Source organism: Myotis myotis, unplaced genomic scaffold (genome assembly GCF_014108235.1).
Source record: "Myotis myotis isolate mMyoMyo1 unplaced genomic scaffold, mMyoMyo1.p scaffold_m19_p_2, whole genome shotgun sequence".
In the NCBI taxonomy this organism is placed as follows: domain Eukaryota; kingdom Metazoa; phylum Chordata; class Mammalia; order Chiroptera; family Vespertilionidae; genus Myotis; species Myotis myotis.
Genome location: NW_023416324.1, coordinates 49,415,616 through 49,432,750, shown reverse-complemented (window position 1 = coordinate 49,432,750; position 17,135 = coordinate 49,415,616). Strand labels below are relative to the sequence as shown.

Below are 17,135 nucleotides of genomic sequence, written 5' to 3'. Positions count from 1 at the left end.
CTTGGCATCTCCATTTGGATATGTAATAGGGATGTCAAACTTAAGATTTCCAGAATAGAACTCCTGACCTTAAAAACTACCTCTCTTATCCCTGGAATCTCTAGCTGGACTGATTGGTACAGGTCTTCCCCTGTATAGCGTTAGTCTTCAAAAAATGGGAAAGGTAGGTGTTTTTTAATTGTGCAGACAGCAAAGAAAAGTGTCACAGAACATTAAGAAACAGGGAAGTAAGGCCTGAACAAAGGAACAAAATAAATCTTAAAAAAACCTATGCTAAAGCAATGCTGGTATATAAATTACCTGACAAAATACTCAAAAAAAAGATACACAAAGGAAAATAAAAAATGAATCAAAATGTGTCACTATAAAAAAAAATCAATAAAACACAAATGAAGACAGCCAGAGGGAAAAGACAGAAGAGCTACAAAGAAGACACACACATTTAACAAAATTGTAATAGTAAGTTATTTCAGACCAATAGTTACTTTAAATGTAAATGGATTAAATTTCCCAATCAAAAGACATTGGGTTTTTGGTGTTGTTTTTTTTTTTGGACTGAATGGTTAAAAAAAAAGCCATTTATATACTGTCTATAGAGACTCACTTTAGATTTAATGACACATAGCTGAGAGTGAAAGAATGGGAAAAGATATTTCATGCAAATGGTAACCAGAAGAGAATAGAGACAGCCCTAGGCCCTTCTGTGTGTGTGTGTGGGGGGGGGGGGGGGCGGGGGGTGTGTGAACACTAACCCAGCCGTGGGCAAACTGCGGCCCACGGGCCGGATCCGGCCCGTTTGAAATGAATAAAACTAAAAAAAAAAAAAGACCGTACCCTTTTATGTAATGATGTTTACTTTGAATTTATATTAGTTCACACAAACACTCCATCCATGCTTTTGTTCCGGCCCTCCGGTCCAGTTTAAGAACCCATTGTGGCCCTTGAGTCAAAAAGTTTGCCCACCCCTGGCTATACTTATATCCAACAAAATAGATAATAAATACTATCAAAAGACAAAGAAATGACACAATTATAAAATGGTCCATTATGTAAGAATATATAATATTTATCAGTATTATAATTATACAATATCAGAAAACTCAAATCTATGAAGCAAACATGGAAAAAACTGAAGGGAGAAATAGACAATAACATAAAAATAGTAAAGGATTTTAAAACACCCCTTTCACTAATGGACATGACATTCAGATAGAACAGATTTTCAAGTTTAGTATCCAAGGTATGGCCTGGTTTCTAATTGCTGATTACAGTACTATACATGATGAAAGAGGTAAATTGAGAGAACTGTTAAGCAAAAAATAACTAGGACTTGATTTGGGAAGTTCTTTTCCTTTCCAGATTGCAAAAGATGCTAAAATTAGGAGATTCACTGCCAGGAAAAAAAAAATCAAGGGTATGTCTGGGCAATCTTTTGCTAGTGTCTTGTAAGGGTTAAAAGGTCAGATAATTCATTCATTACCACAAAGGCCACACAAAGAGGTTAGGTATGTATGTGTCTCCAGAAACCTGTCAGACATCTTCAAAGAAGCCAGGAATATATATGACAAACCTACAGCCAACATCATACTCAATGGCAGAAACTAAACTCATTTCCCCTAAGAACAGGAACAAGGCAGGGATGCCCACTTTCCCCACTCCTGTTCAATATAGTACTGGAAGTGCTAGCCACAGCGATGAGACAAGGAGAAATAAAAGGTATCCAAATTGGAAAAGAAGAAGTAAAACTGACCTTATTCACAGATGACATGATACTGTACATAGAAAACCCCAAAGACTCCATCAAAAAACTACTAGACCTAATAAATGAATTCGGCAATGTAACAGGATACAAAATTAACACCCAGAAATCTATGGCTTTTTTATATAACCATCAATGATCTCACAGAAAGAGAAACTAAAAAAACAATCCCATTTACCACTGAACCAAAAAAATTTAAGATACCTAAGAATAAACTTAACTATGGAGGTAAAAGAACTGTACTCAGAAAACTACAGGACATTGAAAAAAGAGATAGAGGAAGACATAAACAAATGGAAGAACATACCATGCTCATGGATTGGTAGAATCAACATCATTAAAATGTCCATACTACCCAAAGCAATCTACAGATTCAATGTAATCCCCATTAAAATACCAACAGCATATTTCAAAGATCTAGAACAAACTCTCCAAAAAGTCATCTGGAATAAAAAAAGACACTGAATAGCCACGGCAATCCTGAGAAAGAAGAACAAAGTTGGAGGGATCACAATACCAGATACCAAGCTATATTACCAAGCCATGCTTCTCAAAACTGCCTGGTACTGGCACAAGAACAGACATATACTAGTACACCAATGGGACAGAACAGAGAGCCCAGAAACCAACCCTAGCCATTATGCTCAATTAATATTTGACAAAGGAGGCAAGAGCATACAATGGAGTCAAGACAGTCTCTTTAATAAATGGTACTAGGAAATTTGGTCAGATACATGTAAAAAAAATGAAACTAGATCACCAACTTACACAATACACAAAAACAAACTCAAAATGGCTAACGGATTTAAATGTAAGACGGAAAACCATAAAAATTCTACAAGACTCCACAGGCAGCAAAATGTCAGACATGTTGTAGCAATATCTTTACCGACATAGCTCCTAGGGCAATGGAGACTAAGGAGAAAATAAACATAAGCTCTTATGACTGTTATAGCAACAGAAACATTGCCAGCATAGGTTGAAAAGGTCAGAGATAGGACAAAATAAAACTGCCAGACTCCTAAAATTCTATAGGTAGGAAACAGTTGGTAAATGTACTCAGCTGCAAAAAGTTGCTTTCCTTCTTGGAAAAGGAAGGATGACTCAGAAGCCAATAATATCTGTGTCTTAAGCCACAGATATTATTCTAAGGTCTGAAACTTAAAGAATTTTGCTTGGCTGGATTTTGAAATTGGTCCTTTTTTTAAAAAAAAATATTTGGAAATGTCTGTAACTGTTATTCTATGCCTATTGCACAACTGTATTTTGGAAGCAGATTAACTGTTTTCTAGTTTCACAGGTCTATAGATGGGAGGGATTTTGCCCAGGGATGGATTATACCCAAAGTTTACCCATGACTATTTAGATGCTTAGATCAAGCATGTCAAACTCAAAGGCTAACACGAGCCAAATAAATGAGGCATGTGGCCCGTGGGCCGTGAGTTTGACATGCTTGCTTTAGATGATGAAGTTTGAGACTTGAACTGATGAGATTTAGGTGAGATTTTAATACCGAGTTGATGTTTTAATGGATGAGACTTTTGGGAAACTTGAGTTGGGGCAAGGGCATTTTCATGTGGGTCAGATATGAATCTTTGGGGGCAGAAGTCAGATTGTGGTAGACTGAATAATGGACTTCCAAAGATATCAATCTCCTGATCTCTGTGAATATGTTACCTTAAATGGTAAAAGAGAATTTTCATACATGATTAAGTTAATGATCTTGTAATAGATTATCCTATATTATCTGGAGGGGTGGGAGGGGGTCCTAATATAATCACAAACATCCTTCTAAGAGGGAGGCAGGAGAGTCAAGAAGATAGAGCAAGAGATGTGATGATGGAAGAGAAGCCAGAGGAGATGTAATGATAGAGATTGAAGTGATGTGAGAAAGAGGCCACCAGCCTCCAGAAGCTGGAAAAGGCAAGGATCAGATTCTTCCATGAAACCTATAGAAGGAACAAAGCCATAAAACCTTAATTTTAGGACTTCTGAACTCAGAACGGTAAGATAATAAATTTGTATTGTTTTAAGCCACTAAATTTGTGGTCATTTGTTATAGTTCAGCAATAGGAATACCGGTATATGCTTAGGCCTGGAATGCTGAGTAAAAGTAAAAATATTTTAAGTATAATTTCTATCCTGACTTCCTCTCTGTTATAATTTTTCTCATGTCACAGACATTTTAGGATGCTAGATAAAAGGAAGTTGCATAAGAATACGTTTATTATAGTTGTAGTGGAATATATTTATATGGATTGCAATCATGTCGGCATATAGTTAACTTATTGCTGGCCATCTAGTGTAGAAATGACTTCCAGAAATATGCCCACTGCTCATTGTGCCACCCCCCTGACCATTAGGACACGAAGGTGCAGGATCAGAGGACATATTGGGACATGAACAGGTCCATTGGTTCCCAGCACCAGAAGTATTATGTGGAGGAGGAGAAACAAGGCTTAAAATGTACTGAGCCTCAGCTTTTCCAAAATATGACAACAATCCTAAAATTTTACAAGGTGTAACATTGAAAATTGTAAGGCTAAAATAAATGTTTCTGAACTAGCAGTGATAAAATCCATGGTAGATAAAAGATTGGATTATTTGTCTATTCTCTCCATAGAAAATAATATTACAGAGTATTTGTCATGTGAAAAGGCTGTCAAAGAGCATGAAACCGAAATGCGTGGGGAAAGGAGCATCATAAATGTGTGTTATGCTATTTTTCGGATTTAATGGTGTTTATGGCACTCATCAGCTTTTAAAATTGTACTTTATTAATTTTAATTTGTAATTTAAAATTCGTAGTTTCTTTTTTCATTCACTTATGTACTTAATTGTGTATTCCTAGTTGTGTATTATTTTTTTTTTGAAAGAGGGTATCCCTAACTGGCAAGTTCAGATTCTACTTCTGGCCTATATCTTTAAAGTTTACCCAGAAACCAACTCTTTACCACCTCACTGATACTACCCCAATCCAGGACACTGTAATTTCCTCCCTGTATTATTGCAACAACTTCTTAATTGGTCCCTTTAACTCCACCTTGCCCCACTTTCTAACTATTCTCCCCACAGCAGTCAAACTGATCCTGGCAATGTAATGTGATATAATGTAATGTGATGTAATATAATGTACCGTAATGTAAATTAATGTAATATAACATACTGTAACCTAGTGCAATATAATATAATGTAACAATGTAAGTCAGACCAGTGGTTCTACTTGTTCAAAACCTTAAAATGTCTTACAGGATTCTATCTCTACTCCCCTACCCCAACCCACTCCATTCCCAAATAATTGATCACCCCCCTTTCCTCACTTAATGTATTCTAGCCATTCTAGTCTTTTTTTGTTGTTGTTAATCCTCACCCAAGGATATTTTCCATTGAGTTTTAGAGAGAGTGGGAGGGAGGGGGACAGAGACAGAGAAACATTGATGTGGGAGAGACACATCAATTGGTTGCCTCCTGCCCACACCCCAACCAGGACTAAGGATCAAGCCTGCAACCTTTGACCTGAATCGAACCCAGCACCCTTCAGTCTGTGAGCTGATGCTCTACCAAACCCAAACCAACCAGGGCCATTCTAGTCTTCTTGATGTCCACATGTTATGCCTGCTCTCATCTTTGATGTTTGTACTTTTCCTGTACCCTCTTCTAGAACAATCTTCCGCCCAGATATTTGCATGATTTCTTCTCTAGTTTTCTTTAAGTTTTTATTAAAATGTCACCTTCTGAGTGAAGCTTCTCTGGCCACCTACACTTAGTTACACCACACACACACACATACACACACGCACACGCACATGCACACGCACATGTGCGAACACACATGCACATTCTTCATACCCTTTTCTTTATATTTCTATATTTCTCCTTGGCATTTTCATTCTTTTAGTTTGATTTGTTGTGAAACCTGAAATCAAATAACTTTTTTTCTATTAATTCAATTTCAGGTAATACATCCAGATATTACCAACTCAGTATGTAAGTCAGGAAGATTCCAGTTTGAATTTGATTACTCTACACACAATTTATGTTTGTTATTTAGGTGACTCACAATCCCTATTCACAACTCAAGAATGTTCTCCTGGGTGTGCTCCATGATTACATAATCTCCTGTTTTCTTTGTGAAGCCTTGATTTTAAATTTGTATTCTTACTTAATGTAGTCAGTCAGGGAGTGTTTATTTTTTCTTTAATTTCTCTGGTAGAACTGTTGATAGAATCACCAAGGTACTTGACTACATTGAGATATGTGCCACTCTTAGAACAATTTATTTATAGAAAGGCAAACAGAGCTAATTAGTTTCATTCACAGTGCCCAGTTATGATACTAAAGTAATAAGAAATGGCAATGAGGGAAAAATTGCTTCCTTTGAAAACAAAGGCAAAGGTGACTTATTTTATTGCTACGAAAGGGAAAGTTTGAAAGCAAGACAGCAAGTTTCTTTATTTGTATGTGTGATAGTGGAAATTGCTTTCACAATCCTAAGTAGACAGATGTTGCATTTATAAAAGTGGACACCCAATGTGATCTTCCTGTGATAAAAAGCCTTCACAATTCTTTTCAGTCAGAAAATACATTTTGTTTGAATGATTCATCAAGGATTCCTTTCAAATTTCAGAGTTAGTAGAAATACAGTTTTATTTATTTATTGGGCACAGTTTCAAATTTTGTACTTTTAATTTTCATGGAGAAACTTGTTTGGAAGTGTGTCTCAAAGTGAATTGAAATTGATTCCTCAAAAGATAGCTAATTACAGAATGACTGCTTTTCAGATAAAGTGTTTCCTCTACTTTAGAATTGGAGGAAATACTTCAATTTCCTATTTATGTAGGCATAATTCTGAAGATGAGAATTGGCTGAACTGTTCACTTTTATTTTACTTTATTTATTTATTTCTTTTTTCTTTATTGATTAAGGTATTACATATGTGTCCTTATGCCCCCCACCCCCCCACTCATGCCCTCATCCCCCTGGTGTCTGTGCCCATTGGTTAGGCTTATATTCATGCATACAAGTCCTTTGGTTGATCTCTCCCCCTTACCCCCCACCCTCCCCTACCTTCCCTCTGAGGTTTGACAGTCTGATTGATGCTTCTCTGTCTCTGGATCTGTTTTTGTTCATCAGTGTATGTTGTTCATTATATTCCAGAAATGAGTGAGATCAAGTGATATTAATCTTTCTATGACTGACTTATTTCACTTAGCATAATGCTCTCCAGTTCCATCCATGCTGTTGCAAATGGTAAGAATTCCTTCTTTTTTACTGCAACTTAGTATTCCGTTGTGTAGATATACCACCATTTTTTAGTCCACTCATCTGCTGATGGGCACTTAGGCTGTTTCCAGATCTTAGCTATGGTAAATTGTGCTTCTATGAACATAGGGGTGCATATATTCTTTCTGCTTGGTGTTTCTAGTTTCTTGGGATATATTCATAGAGTGGGACCACTGGGTCAAATGGTTCACTTTTAAAATCAAATCATTCCTCATTCAAGTCATTGAGAAATATTTATCAAGCACCACTTGGGAACCTGGTGCTCTGCTAGGAAGAGGGAAAGCTTTCTGGAGAGAATGATACTGCAAGTGAGTTGGCAAAAATAAACATTTGTTTTACTTTAAATGTTTAAACTATTGCCTTTTAGCTGTGGGCCCATTATATTCTGCTTGTAATTCAGAGATTAACATTTCTTTTTGGACAGGCAGCTCTGTGACAGGCACTGACAATTCGGTGTGCTGGAGAGAGACCGGGAGGCCAGAGGAAGAAGATGGGATTTGCTCCTTGTTTTACTTCCTTGTCATTTTAGCATCTCAACAGTAGCATCAATGGCAACGCTTCTCCTTGTAGCAACAATGAACCTCAGCAACAGCAATTTTCAACACAACTAGAACCAACCTTATCAGGCCCCCTAAGGGACACCACTATTACCTAGCTGTCTGGTGCCCTCTATAGATGTCTTAGTCCCAGCTTTAGGTTTTCCCAGTTCCCTACACTACCTTCTCCCATTTGTTTCCTAGAGATTTTAGCTACTTCCTCGAGCAGTGATGGCGAACCTTTTGAGCTTGGCGTGTCAGCATTTTTTAAAACCCTAACTTAACTCTGGTGCCGTGTCACATATAGAAATTTTTTGATATTTGCAACCATAGTAAAACAAAGATTTATATTTTTGATATGTATTTTATATATTTAAATGCCATTTAACAAAGAAAAATCAACAAAAAAAATGAGTTCGCGTGTCACCTCTGACACGCGTGTCATAGGTTCTCCATCACTGTCCTAGAGTTATGTCTGTAACCCTTCAGTGCCTCTTTTTTACTCTTTTAGTTCTCTGATGCACAATTAACCTTTCTTTATGTGAAACTTTCTTTGTGAAATAATTGATATAGTTTCCACCTCCTGCCTGGACTTTGATACAGAAATTGATGTGCCTGTAATAATTTAAAAAATAAGCTTCATTTTTCAAAAAATTCTTGATATATTAATAACATTTGTCAATGTCTATGATATATATCTACAATATCATTGTCCTTGGACATTTTACAAATATAAGAAATGGAAGAGTTAGTGACTAAGATGTTTCAAATATATTCCTTAAAATTGGGGTAGCCAGTTATTTGATGACAAATTGTATTTTATTACTATCTACTTATAAACTTTACTTGAAGAATAACTGACAAAGTGTAATTAATAGGTGTGGGAAACCTATGCTGTAATCACTCATAAAGAAAATTACTGCATATGATAATAAAGTGCTTGCCTCAGGTATACAGGCATCCCAGGTAATTAAAAATGAGTCCACCCTGGGCAAATTAGGGAGCTGAAACCATTGGTAGCTACACTTTTTAGTAGAATGAGTTTAATTCTTAAGTTAAATTCTTTAATTAAATTCAAATTAATTGTAGATACAAGTTAAAACATTAGCATAAGTATTAATTGTTTTAAATTTCTATGAAAGCACATTGGTAGTATTTGTATAGTCCAAACAGATAATCTATGCAGTTGTTGATATTTCTTCTCAGAGTTTCTCCATTCTTTATTTATCTATTTGAATTTTTTGTTGGACTCTATGAAATAAAGTGAAGAATGTCAACCAAAATGAATTCATTTTGAATACTAAGGTTAGAAATTCTTGCTTCTAGTGGTCTGTAGACTTACTGAGCATTTCCTGATGAGTTCTTTGAACTTTTAAATCCAATCCATCTTTGCATTGTGTTTTTAAAAAACTTAAAATTATTTATTTACTGATTGATTTCAGAAAGGAAGGAAGAGGGAAAGAGTTATATAGAAACATCTATGATGAGAGAGAATCATTGATTGGCTGCCTCCTGCATGCTCCCCACTTGGGATTGAGCCTGCAACCCGGGCATGTGCCTTAGACCAGAATTGAACCCAGGTTCCTTCAGTCCACAGGCTGATGCTCTATCTACTGAGCCAAACCAGCCGAGGCTTAAATGTTTTTTTTTTTTTTATCATGTGAAATAACTCTTTTTACTCTTTAAACATTTTTGTTGCTATCACTTAGGTATTTGTTTATTACAATTTATTTTTTTTAATGCAGAATTTGAGTGGCCTATAATTAAAAAATATCTGTCAGTAATTGGTACATTAAATAGTTCAAGGAGTTAAAATACTCTTAAAATGATCTTACCATTCTGCTTCAAATTCTGAGGAATGAGTATGTTTGGTAGAGAGACCAAGATGCTTTCTTTAATGATACAAAATAAACATTTAAAAATTATCACCTATCTGATTACTTTTTCAGAAAAAAACATAAATTAATTAATAAAATAGAATTTTAAGATCACATATCATACTCATATTCATATTCATATTCAAATTCCAGCAGGAAAGACAGACCATATAGGTAAAAGGCAACATTTGAGGAGATAAGGACTGGTAATTTTCCAAAACTGATGAGAAACATAAAATCACAGATAGAGAAAGTACACAAGAATAATGTATACAAATCTCACATATGAGCAAGGATTTTTAAAAATCCTAGATAGGCTTGACCTGCATACTGTTTATGTAGATGGTCATTATCATTGTTATATCATAATCATGTTGGATCTATTTTAGAGATTCAAGGGTGGTCTTACATTAGAAACTGTATATAATTCACAGCATTAATAGATTCAAGGAGAAAAAATGCTATTACCTCGATAAACGTCAAAAAGCTTTTTATAGAGCTTGACATCTCCTTATGATAAATTGTCTTAGTAATTTAGAAATAGGAAGGTAAATCCTGAAGCTAACCCAAACTAATAGTAAAGAATATTCTTAATAACAAAACATTAAGTAAATTTCCATTAACGTCAGGAATCAGACAATAACAATTACTTCTATTCAACTATTCACAGACTTTTGATTCACTACACAGAATAATCTAAAGAATCTAAGGCAATTATTCGTGTTTTTAGTAGAGTTTAACAGGTAGCTGGATATAAGCAAAAACCAAAAAATCAAATGGATTACTGTACACTTGCAACAAAACAGCTGGAGACAATAACCTTTGAAAAGTATACTGATAACTACAACAAAAATATAGGTACTTAGGGCTAACCTAAAAATGTGTAAAACTTTTTTTGAAGAAACTTTTGAAACTTAGCTGAAAGATTGAAATAGACAAACAAATTGAGATATGTCATGTTGGTTTCTAATGAAAATCAATATCTTAAAATTTTCCATTGTTAATCCAATCAAATTTGATTTATAGAATCTAATAGAATCAATGCATTTCTAATCAAATTACAAGAATTTTCTTTTTAAAACTTCATAAACTAATTCTAAAATTCATATGAAAAACAAATGTCCAGACCAGTGCAGGGAGGGGAGCAGCGAGGTAGTGAGAGAGGCTGGAAGCTAAGAAGCTGGGACTGAATTAGAGGGATGGTCAGTAGGGCTTCACATTGGTTCTGGATCCACCTACTGATCCCATCATTCTCCAGGCTCTGCTGCTCAGTCTGCTCTATATTCTTCTCATTTGTGGTGATTTGCTTTCAGGGTTCCATTATTTCCTCAACCAGTTCAGGACAATAGGGACTCAGTTCATTGGACAGATCTCTATATACCTGAAATCTATACCTACCATAGGGTTTTTGGGCCCTGTGACAACTACTGAATCTGTTTTAGTGGCCCTGACCATTCTATGACTCTGGGAAGATCTGAATCATTATGTGATAGTACACAGAGGATTTTAAGGATTGATGTGATCCAATTCCACAAATCAACCTAATAGTGTCCCATCTCTGACCTGGCTCCAAATAATACACATTTGATCTCATAAAAAGAAAATGAGGGGGAGGGGCAGGAAGAAGACACTAGAAAAATATTAATTTTGATCATATAAGGAGATGAGGTTGTGGATGGCTTTTACTATCATTTTATACTTTAAAAAAACTTCTAAAATTTGAAAACTATTCATTTATTAATTTTATATTGAAAAATCAAAACAAAAAATAAGCCATGAAAGAAATAATTAGAAAACAACAACAATCACCCAAACATTGTCCCGCTGACATGGCTCAGTGGTTGAGTATCAACCTATGAACCAGGCGGTCACGACTTATTCCCAGTCAGGGTATATGCCCAGGTTGTGGGCTTGATCCCCAAGATGGAGTATGTAGGAGGCAGCCGATCAATGATTCTCTTTCATTATTGATATTTCTATCTCTCTTCCTCTCCTTTCCTCTCTGAAATCAATAAAAATATATTAAAAAACTCCACCCCAACATTAATAACCTATTATGTCCCTAGAAGTTTGCCCAGCATTTTTTGGTGGTTACTACTGTTAGAAACATAAAATAATACCTTCTGTTTAGAAATTTTCATCATAACAGGAGCATCCATTAATAGATATTTCAACTTTGAATCTCATTTGGGATATTTATATGGATTTTTAAGCAAGTAAATTTTTGTTCTTATTAGGCTTTCACATTCTAAGGTTTTTAAAAGTTACTTATTGTCATTTTTCTCTCCACATTGGTCTCATTATCATGTCACACAAATGAATCACCTAATAGTAATCTCCTGGGTGTCAACATCTAGCTGTAGAATAGAATTTAATCCTCTTTCTTTTATATTACATTATTTCCAGAGGCCTCTTATCATAGAAAATTCTCTTATTTTTTCATTAAAGGTTGTATTGTCAGAGAAATAATAGTCCCACACATATGACTAATAAAAGCCAGCCATTTGATTAAAAGTGAATAACATTAGGAATGTGAGGTTCAATAATTATACTTCCCCCACTCCTACAAATAACTGTGTATTATCACATTAAGTGCCCTGGGGTAACTGAAAAAAAATTAGGAAGAGACTGCTTTGTGACCATTATGGAATATTGGGAGTTCAAAAGTAAAAAATAAATGTTTCTGCTTGGATGATTTCTTAGATACCATAAAGTGTAAGATAAAGAAAATATATTTTAAATTTACTTTTAGTAAGTCTATTTTCAAAAAAATAAATATTCATCTCTGTTTCCAAATATCTCTCTCTCTATAAAAGCCTAATATGCAAAGTGTCCCATCTGGAGTTCGACCTACCAGGAGTTCACTCGCTCGCTCTGACATGCGCTGACCACCAGGGGTGGTGTGGAACAAAGGAAGGCCCCAGCTGACAGCCAGCAGCTGCTAGGGACCCTACCCATACACGAATTTCATGCACTGAGCCTCTAGTTTATAATAAAAGATTTATTCACAAACTATACAAATGAAAGGCTTGCAAAATGATACATCTGATGAAATTAAAATTCACTGAAACACATAGTAAGTGTTTATGATAGAATATTATGCATGAAATTCTCTCAAAAAGCCTACAAAAGAGATGAGAGTGAGATCCCTGTTTTAGTAAAGAGAATGTTGATGAGAGAGAGTGAGCTACAAACCCAAAGGAACCCACCTAGCCGGAGATGGAGTTGAGAGTCAAATCTCAGTTGTCATGTTCCACTGTCTATGGCTTCTCAACTACTAGGCCAAGCTACATCTCTTCATAAAACTATGGGCAGATCCCACCTTCCTAAGGACTAATTTTAAAGCTACCAGTATTAACTAGTTTTGCCACTATCTGTTATTGACCATCCAGGCTGCCCTATAACAATGTTGAGAGCGTGCAAAGCAGGAAAAACTTGACAGTGAGATGCAGCAGGCAGAGGGAGTCTCTGCACTTCATTTGTCCTTGGCCTCTCTCAGGTTGCACATCATGTAGACACTTAGGGTCTATGTATACTGGCTATGGGGCTGCTATAGGGGTTATGGTTGTTGAAGAACCCTCACAACAGAAACCAGGAGATGAACTGCCAAGCCTGATGCTGGAAGGAAGACAGGGCAGAGACTCATGTATCTATAGCCAATGAGAGCTGAGTGGTGGCAGGTCCAGCAAGAGGGCGATATCTCCTGAGCCCAAAGGAAATATCGCCGGAGCGAGGACTGGTTCAGAACTGCAGATTTAACACGGGAGACAGGCCCAGCTGCAGACAGCAGCCCAGAGCATGTGCTGCCAGCATGCTTCTGAAAACCAGCCCAAGGACAGGATAGTCCCTTTCCTCAGGTCAGAGAGACGTGCAGCCATCTTCCCACATATCCAATTCCATCTTAAGGAGAAAAGCAGGGAAGGCGAGAGGATACACGAGAGACAGAAATGCTATGCAAAGAAGATGAGCACAATGTAGAGCAGTGGTCGGCAAACCGCGGCTCGCGAGCCACATGCGGCTCTTTGGCCCCTTGAGTGTGGCTCTTCCACAAAATACCACGTGTGGGCGTGCACGTACAGTGCAATTGAAACTTCGTGGCCCATGCGCAGAAGACGGTATTTTGTGGAAGAGCCACACTCAAGGGGCCAAAGAGCTGCATGTGGCTCGTGAGCCACAGTTTGCCGAGCTGAAGTTTGCCGATCACTGAGAGGAACCATGTAACCTTTAAAGAAGATTAAACTTTTAATCACACAAGAAAAGTACCTTTTTACCTTCCACAAACAGCTAATCAACTGTGGGATAATGATCAGATCAGTTATGGTTAAAGAAAAAAAAAAGTTAATTATTTTGCTCATTCAACATGCAGTGTAATTTACACTGACACCCCTGTACATTAGATTTACTGTGAATCACATTTTCCAGGTCCGGCACCTACATTATCTCATTTAATTCTCACACAAGCCCTGTAAGGGAGGAATCATTATAATCTCCACTTTATAGAAGAGGAAAATGAGGCTTAGAGAGGTTCAGTAATTCACACATGGTCACATCGCTAGCAACATAGCTGGGAGAGGAAAGCCGATTACTTAACTGTTTTAACTTATAAATAATTAAAATACATTTTAGATGAATTGGATTTTTGATATATGATGATGTTCAAGTGGGAGACTTCTGAAATAGAAAGCTGAGTGTGCTTGCAAAGGAGTATTTGTTTTCTAATTTGCATTTGAGACTTTAGTCTTCAGGCAAATTTTAAAGGACACGTAAGCCTGAAAGGAGAAATCCGAATTCTGTCATATTTGATCGTAGTGAGGTTGTAACATGTGTTCACTAGAAAGATACTTTCAGGACAATTAGAAATAGAAGACAATTGACGTCTCCTCTTCACTAAGAAGCCTCCAAGGCAGAAGTTTTCAAGGTTTAGATTTTGAGTTAAGTCTTGGTTTAACTCCTGTTAAACCACATTAAAGCCATGTAAGTTGGTGACCACTTTGAGCTCATTTCCATAAAGTTACCATGGTGACATGTCAAAGCGGGAGGAAATGAGATAACCTTTGTCATTCACGGAACATGGTGCCTGCCACATAACTGGTGCTCAAAACTGTCAAACTGCCTCTGCTTATCCCCCTTGCTGTAGTGAATCCTAATATTATCCAGTTCTCTGTGGCTTACTATGGAGCCAAACAATTATTTTAATCCCCAGATTTTATTTTGTTTCTATATTTAGCAAATGCAAATGTACACTTGCTGATTTGATACCTGGAGCTACAAGGACAAATAAAAAAAATCTCCTGGGGTGTATTTATCAAGTTTAGAAAATGCATTCACTTACCAGCTCACTGAATTCATTATTTCCTAGGTCAAGTCTTTCCAGCTGGGCCAGTTTGTGCATTGACCTGTAACAGAGGGAGACAAATACCGTTGTGAGGCAAAGCATGACACATTACTCCAGAACATCTCACCCACCTCCCTGTTAGATTTCCCTGTTTGTACAGTGCACAGCAACAGGGGTGCTTTCCAGCAAGAATCAAACTGCAAATAACAGTAACCTATGCAAACTGCTACCTGAAAACCTTTAGTAGTTTACCATGTTCCCAAATGCCAGTCTAGCTAGAGTACAGGGTTGGCTGCTTTTTTTTTTTTTAAAAAAAATATATTTGTATTATTTTTTACAGAGAGGAAGGGAGAGGTATAGAGAGTTAGAAACATCAATGAGAGAGAAACATCGACCAGCTGCCTCCTGCACATCTCCCACTGGGGATGTACCCGCAACCAAGGTACATGCCCTTGACTGGAATCGAACCTAGGACCCTTCAGTCTGCAGGCCAACGCTCTATCCACTGAGCCAAACCAGTCAGGGCAGGGTTGGCTGCTTTATAAAAACCTGGGAAGCTTGTTAAACATCTACACCAGTAGGAGGTATAGTTTCGAACAACTATATTTTTAAGTCACCACAGGTTTGGGAACCAATGATAGCCCCATTCCTAGCAGAGCATTCTAAAAAGCCACAATATAGACACAATAGCACCATCAATCTTGTCATTTTCTACTTCCCTACATGAACTTCTGCTATAGACAAACGTTATATTCACTGTCTCCTAAACATATTGGCTTGGATGCTCTGAATAATTGCAGAACCTTGGGCAAGAGATGCTGCCAAAGGTTAGAGATACCTTAGCACATGCTATATGCATCAGCGTATCTCAAGCCACTCACAAGTACAACATGCAACAGAAGAAAAGACAGTGTATTTCTGAGTGTCAAATTTTTACTTCTCCACCAACCAGAATGCTGTCCTTATATATGCTGACTACACAGAAATTCTGGAGACATCATTGACTCACATCTTAGAAATTTTAGTGCCTTCATCTTTAGAATGGATATAGCAATTATCTTACAGGGCTTTTATGAGCATTAAAGGAAATACTAGTGTAATCCAGACACTGTCAGGTACTCCAAAATGCAAACCTGTGTGTACCCTTTATTCACCCAGCAACTGTTATTGAAAGACCATGTACCAGACAATCTTCTGAGGTCTGAGTACAGCAGTGAATAAACGAGACAAAAACTCCTGCCCGAAAGGACTTTATATTTCAGTGTTGGTGGGGGGAGGGGGACGGGATTACAATTAATGTTAAGTAAAATAAAATAATATACTAGAATGTTATAAATGCTATGGAGAAAACTCAAATAGTCAAGGCACACAGTAAGAATTTACATGGAGGATTGCAATTTTTAATAGGGGGGTCAGATAGATATTACTCAAAAGGAAAAAAATTGAGCCGAGGCTTAAAAGAAATGAAGGAGCATGCCAGTGCATCAACTCTAAAGCAGGAACATATTATTTGCTTGAAGACATCCCAGGAGCGTAGTGTGGCTGAGGCAGAGTGAGGGAGAGGGAGAGCGAGAGTAAGGAGATGATAATGAGGAGTTAGATAAAAGCGTGTCTTAACAGCCCAATAGAGACATTGGCTTTGATTCTGAGTAAGATGGAGGGTCAGTGAAAGGTTTTGATCAAAGGTAGGACTGAAGTGACTTGTTAAAAGATCATAGCCTATTTCAGAAACAGCAGGTTAGTAACAATAGTAAGAAATAATAATAAAAAAATGAGACAAATAATAAGAAATCAGGAATAAAATGTAGGAAAGGGTTAGATCATAAGGTCATACATGTCAGGCCAAGGAATTTGAGTTTTAGTTTAAAGGCAATAACACCTTTGAGATTTAGAGAGCAAAGACTTACCAGACTTGTATTTTATAAAGCTCACTCCAGTAGCTTGGAATGGTGTGGATAATGGTGAGAGGATGTGCTAGCAAAGAGGCTAAATTAAAAAAATGGCCCTGAAAACCATGTGGTAATGACGATGACCGATTGGATGTGGGAGGTAAAAAAGAGGAAAAATTAAAGATAATTTCTTGATTGAGTAGCAGTTGTGGGAATATTGGAATGGAGTGGATCTAAGGTGAAGATTGGTTGGATGTAGTGAATAATGCTATTTAAAATACTATAGTGCTGAAACCGGTTTGGCTCAGTGGATAGAGCGTTGGCCTGCGGACTGAAAGGTCCCAGGTTCGATTCCGGTCAAGGGCATGCACCTTGGTTGCGGGCACATCCCCAGTGGGGAGTGTACAGGAGGCGGCTGGTCGATGTTTCTCTCTCATCGATGTTTCTAACTCTCTA

At 37.0% G+C, this 17,135-nt stretch overlaps 1 protein-coding gene across 4 annotated transcripts in view; it reads right to left on the bottom strand.

Moving 5' to 3' along the window:
• The window catches only part of LRRC7 (leucine rich repeat containing 7), a 479,490-nt gene that overhangs the window by 168,504 nt on the left and 293,851 nt on the right, over positions 1 to 17,135 (bottom strand). For all 4 annotated transcript variants that reach the window (XM_036352078.1, XM_036352079.1, XM_036352082.1 and 1 more), the window contains one exon: positions 14,788 to 14,851. In XM_036352078.1, coding sequence (XP_036207971.1) covers positions 14,788 to 14,851 — 64 coding nt within the window. The remainder of the gene's footprint in view (positions 1 to 14,787; positions 14,852 to 17,135) is intronic.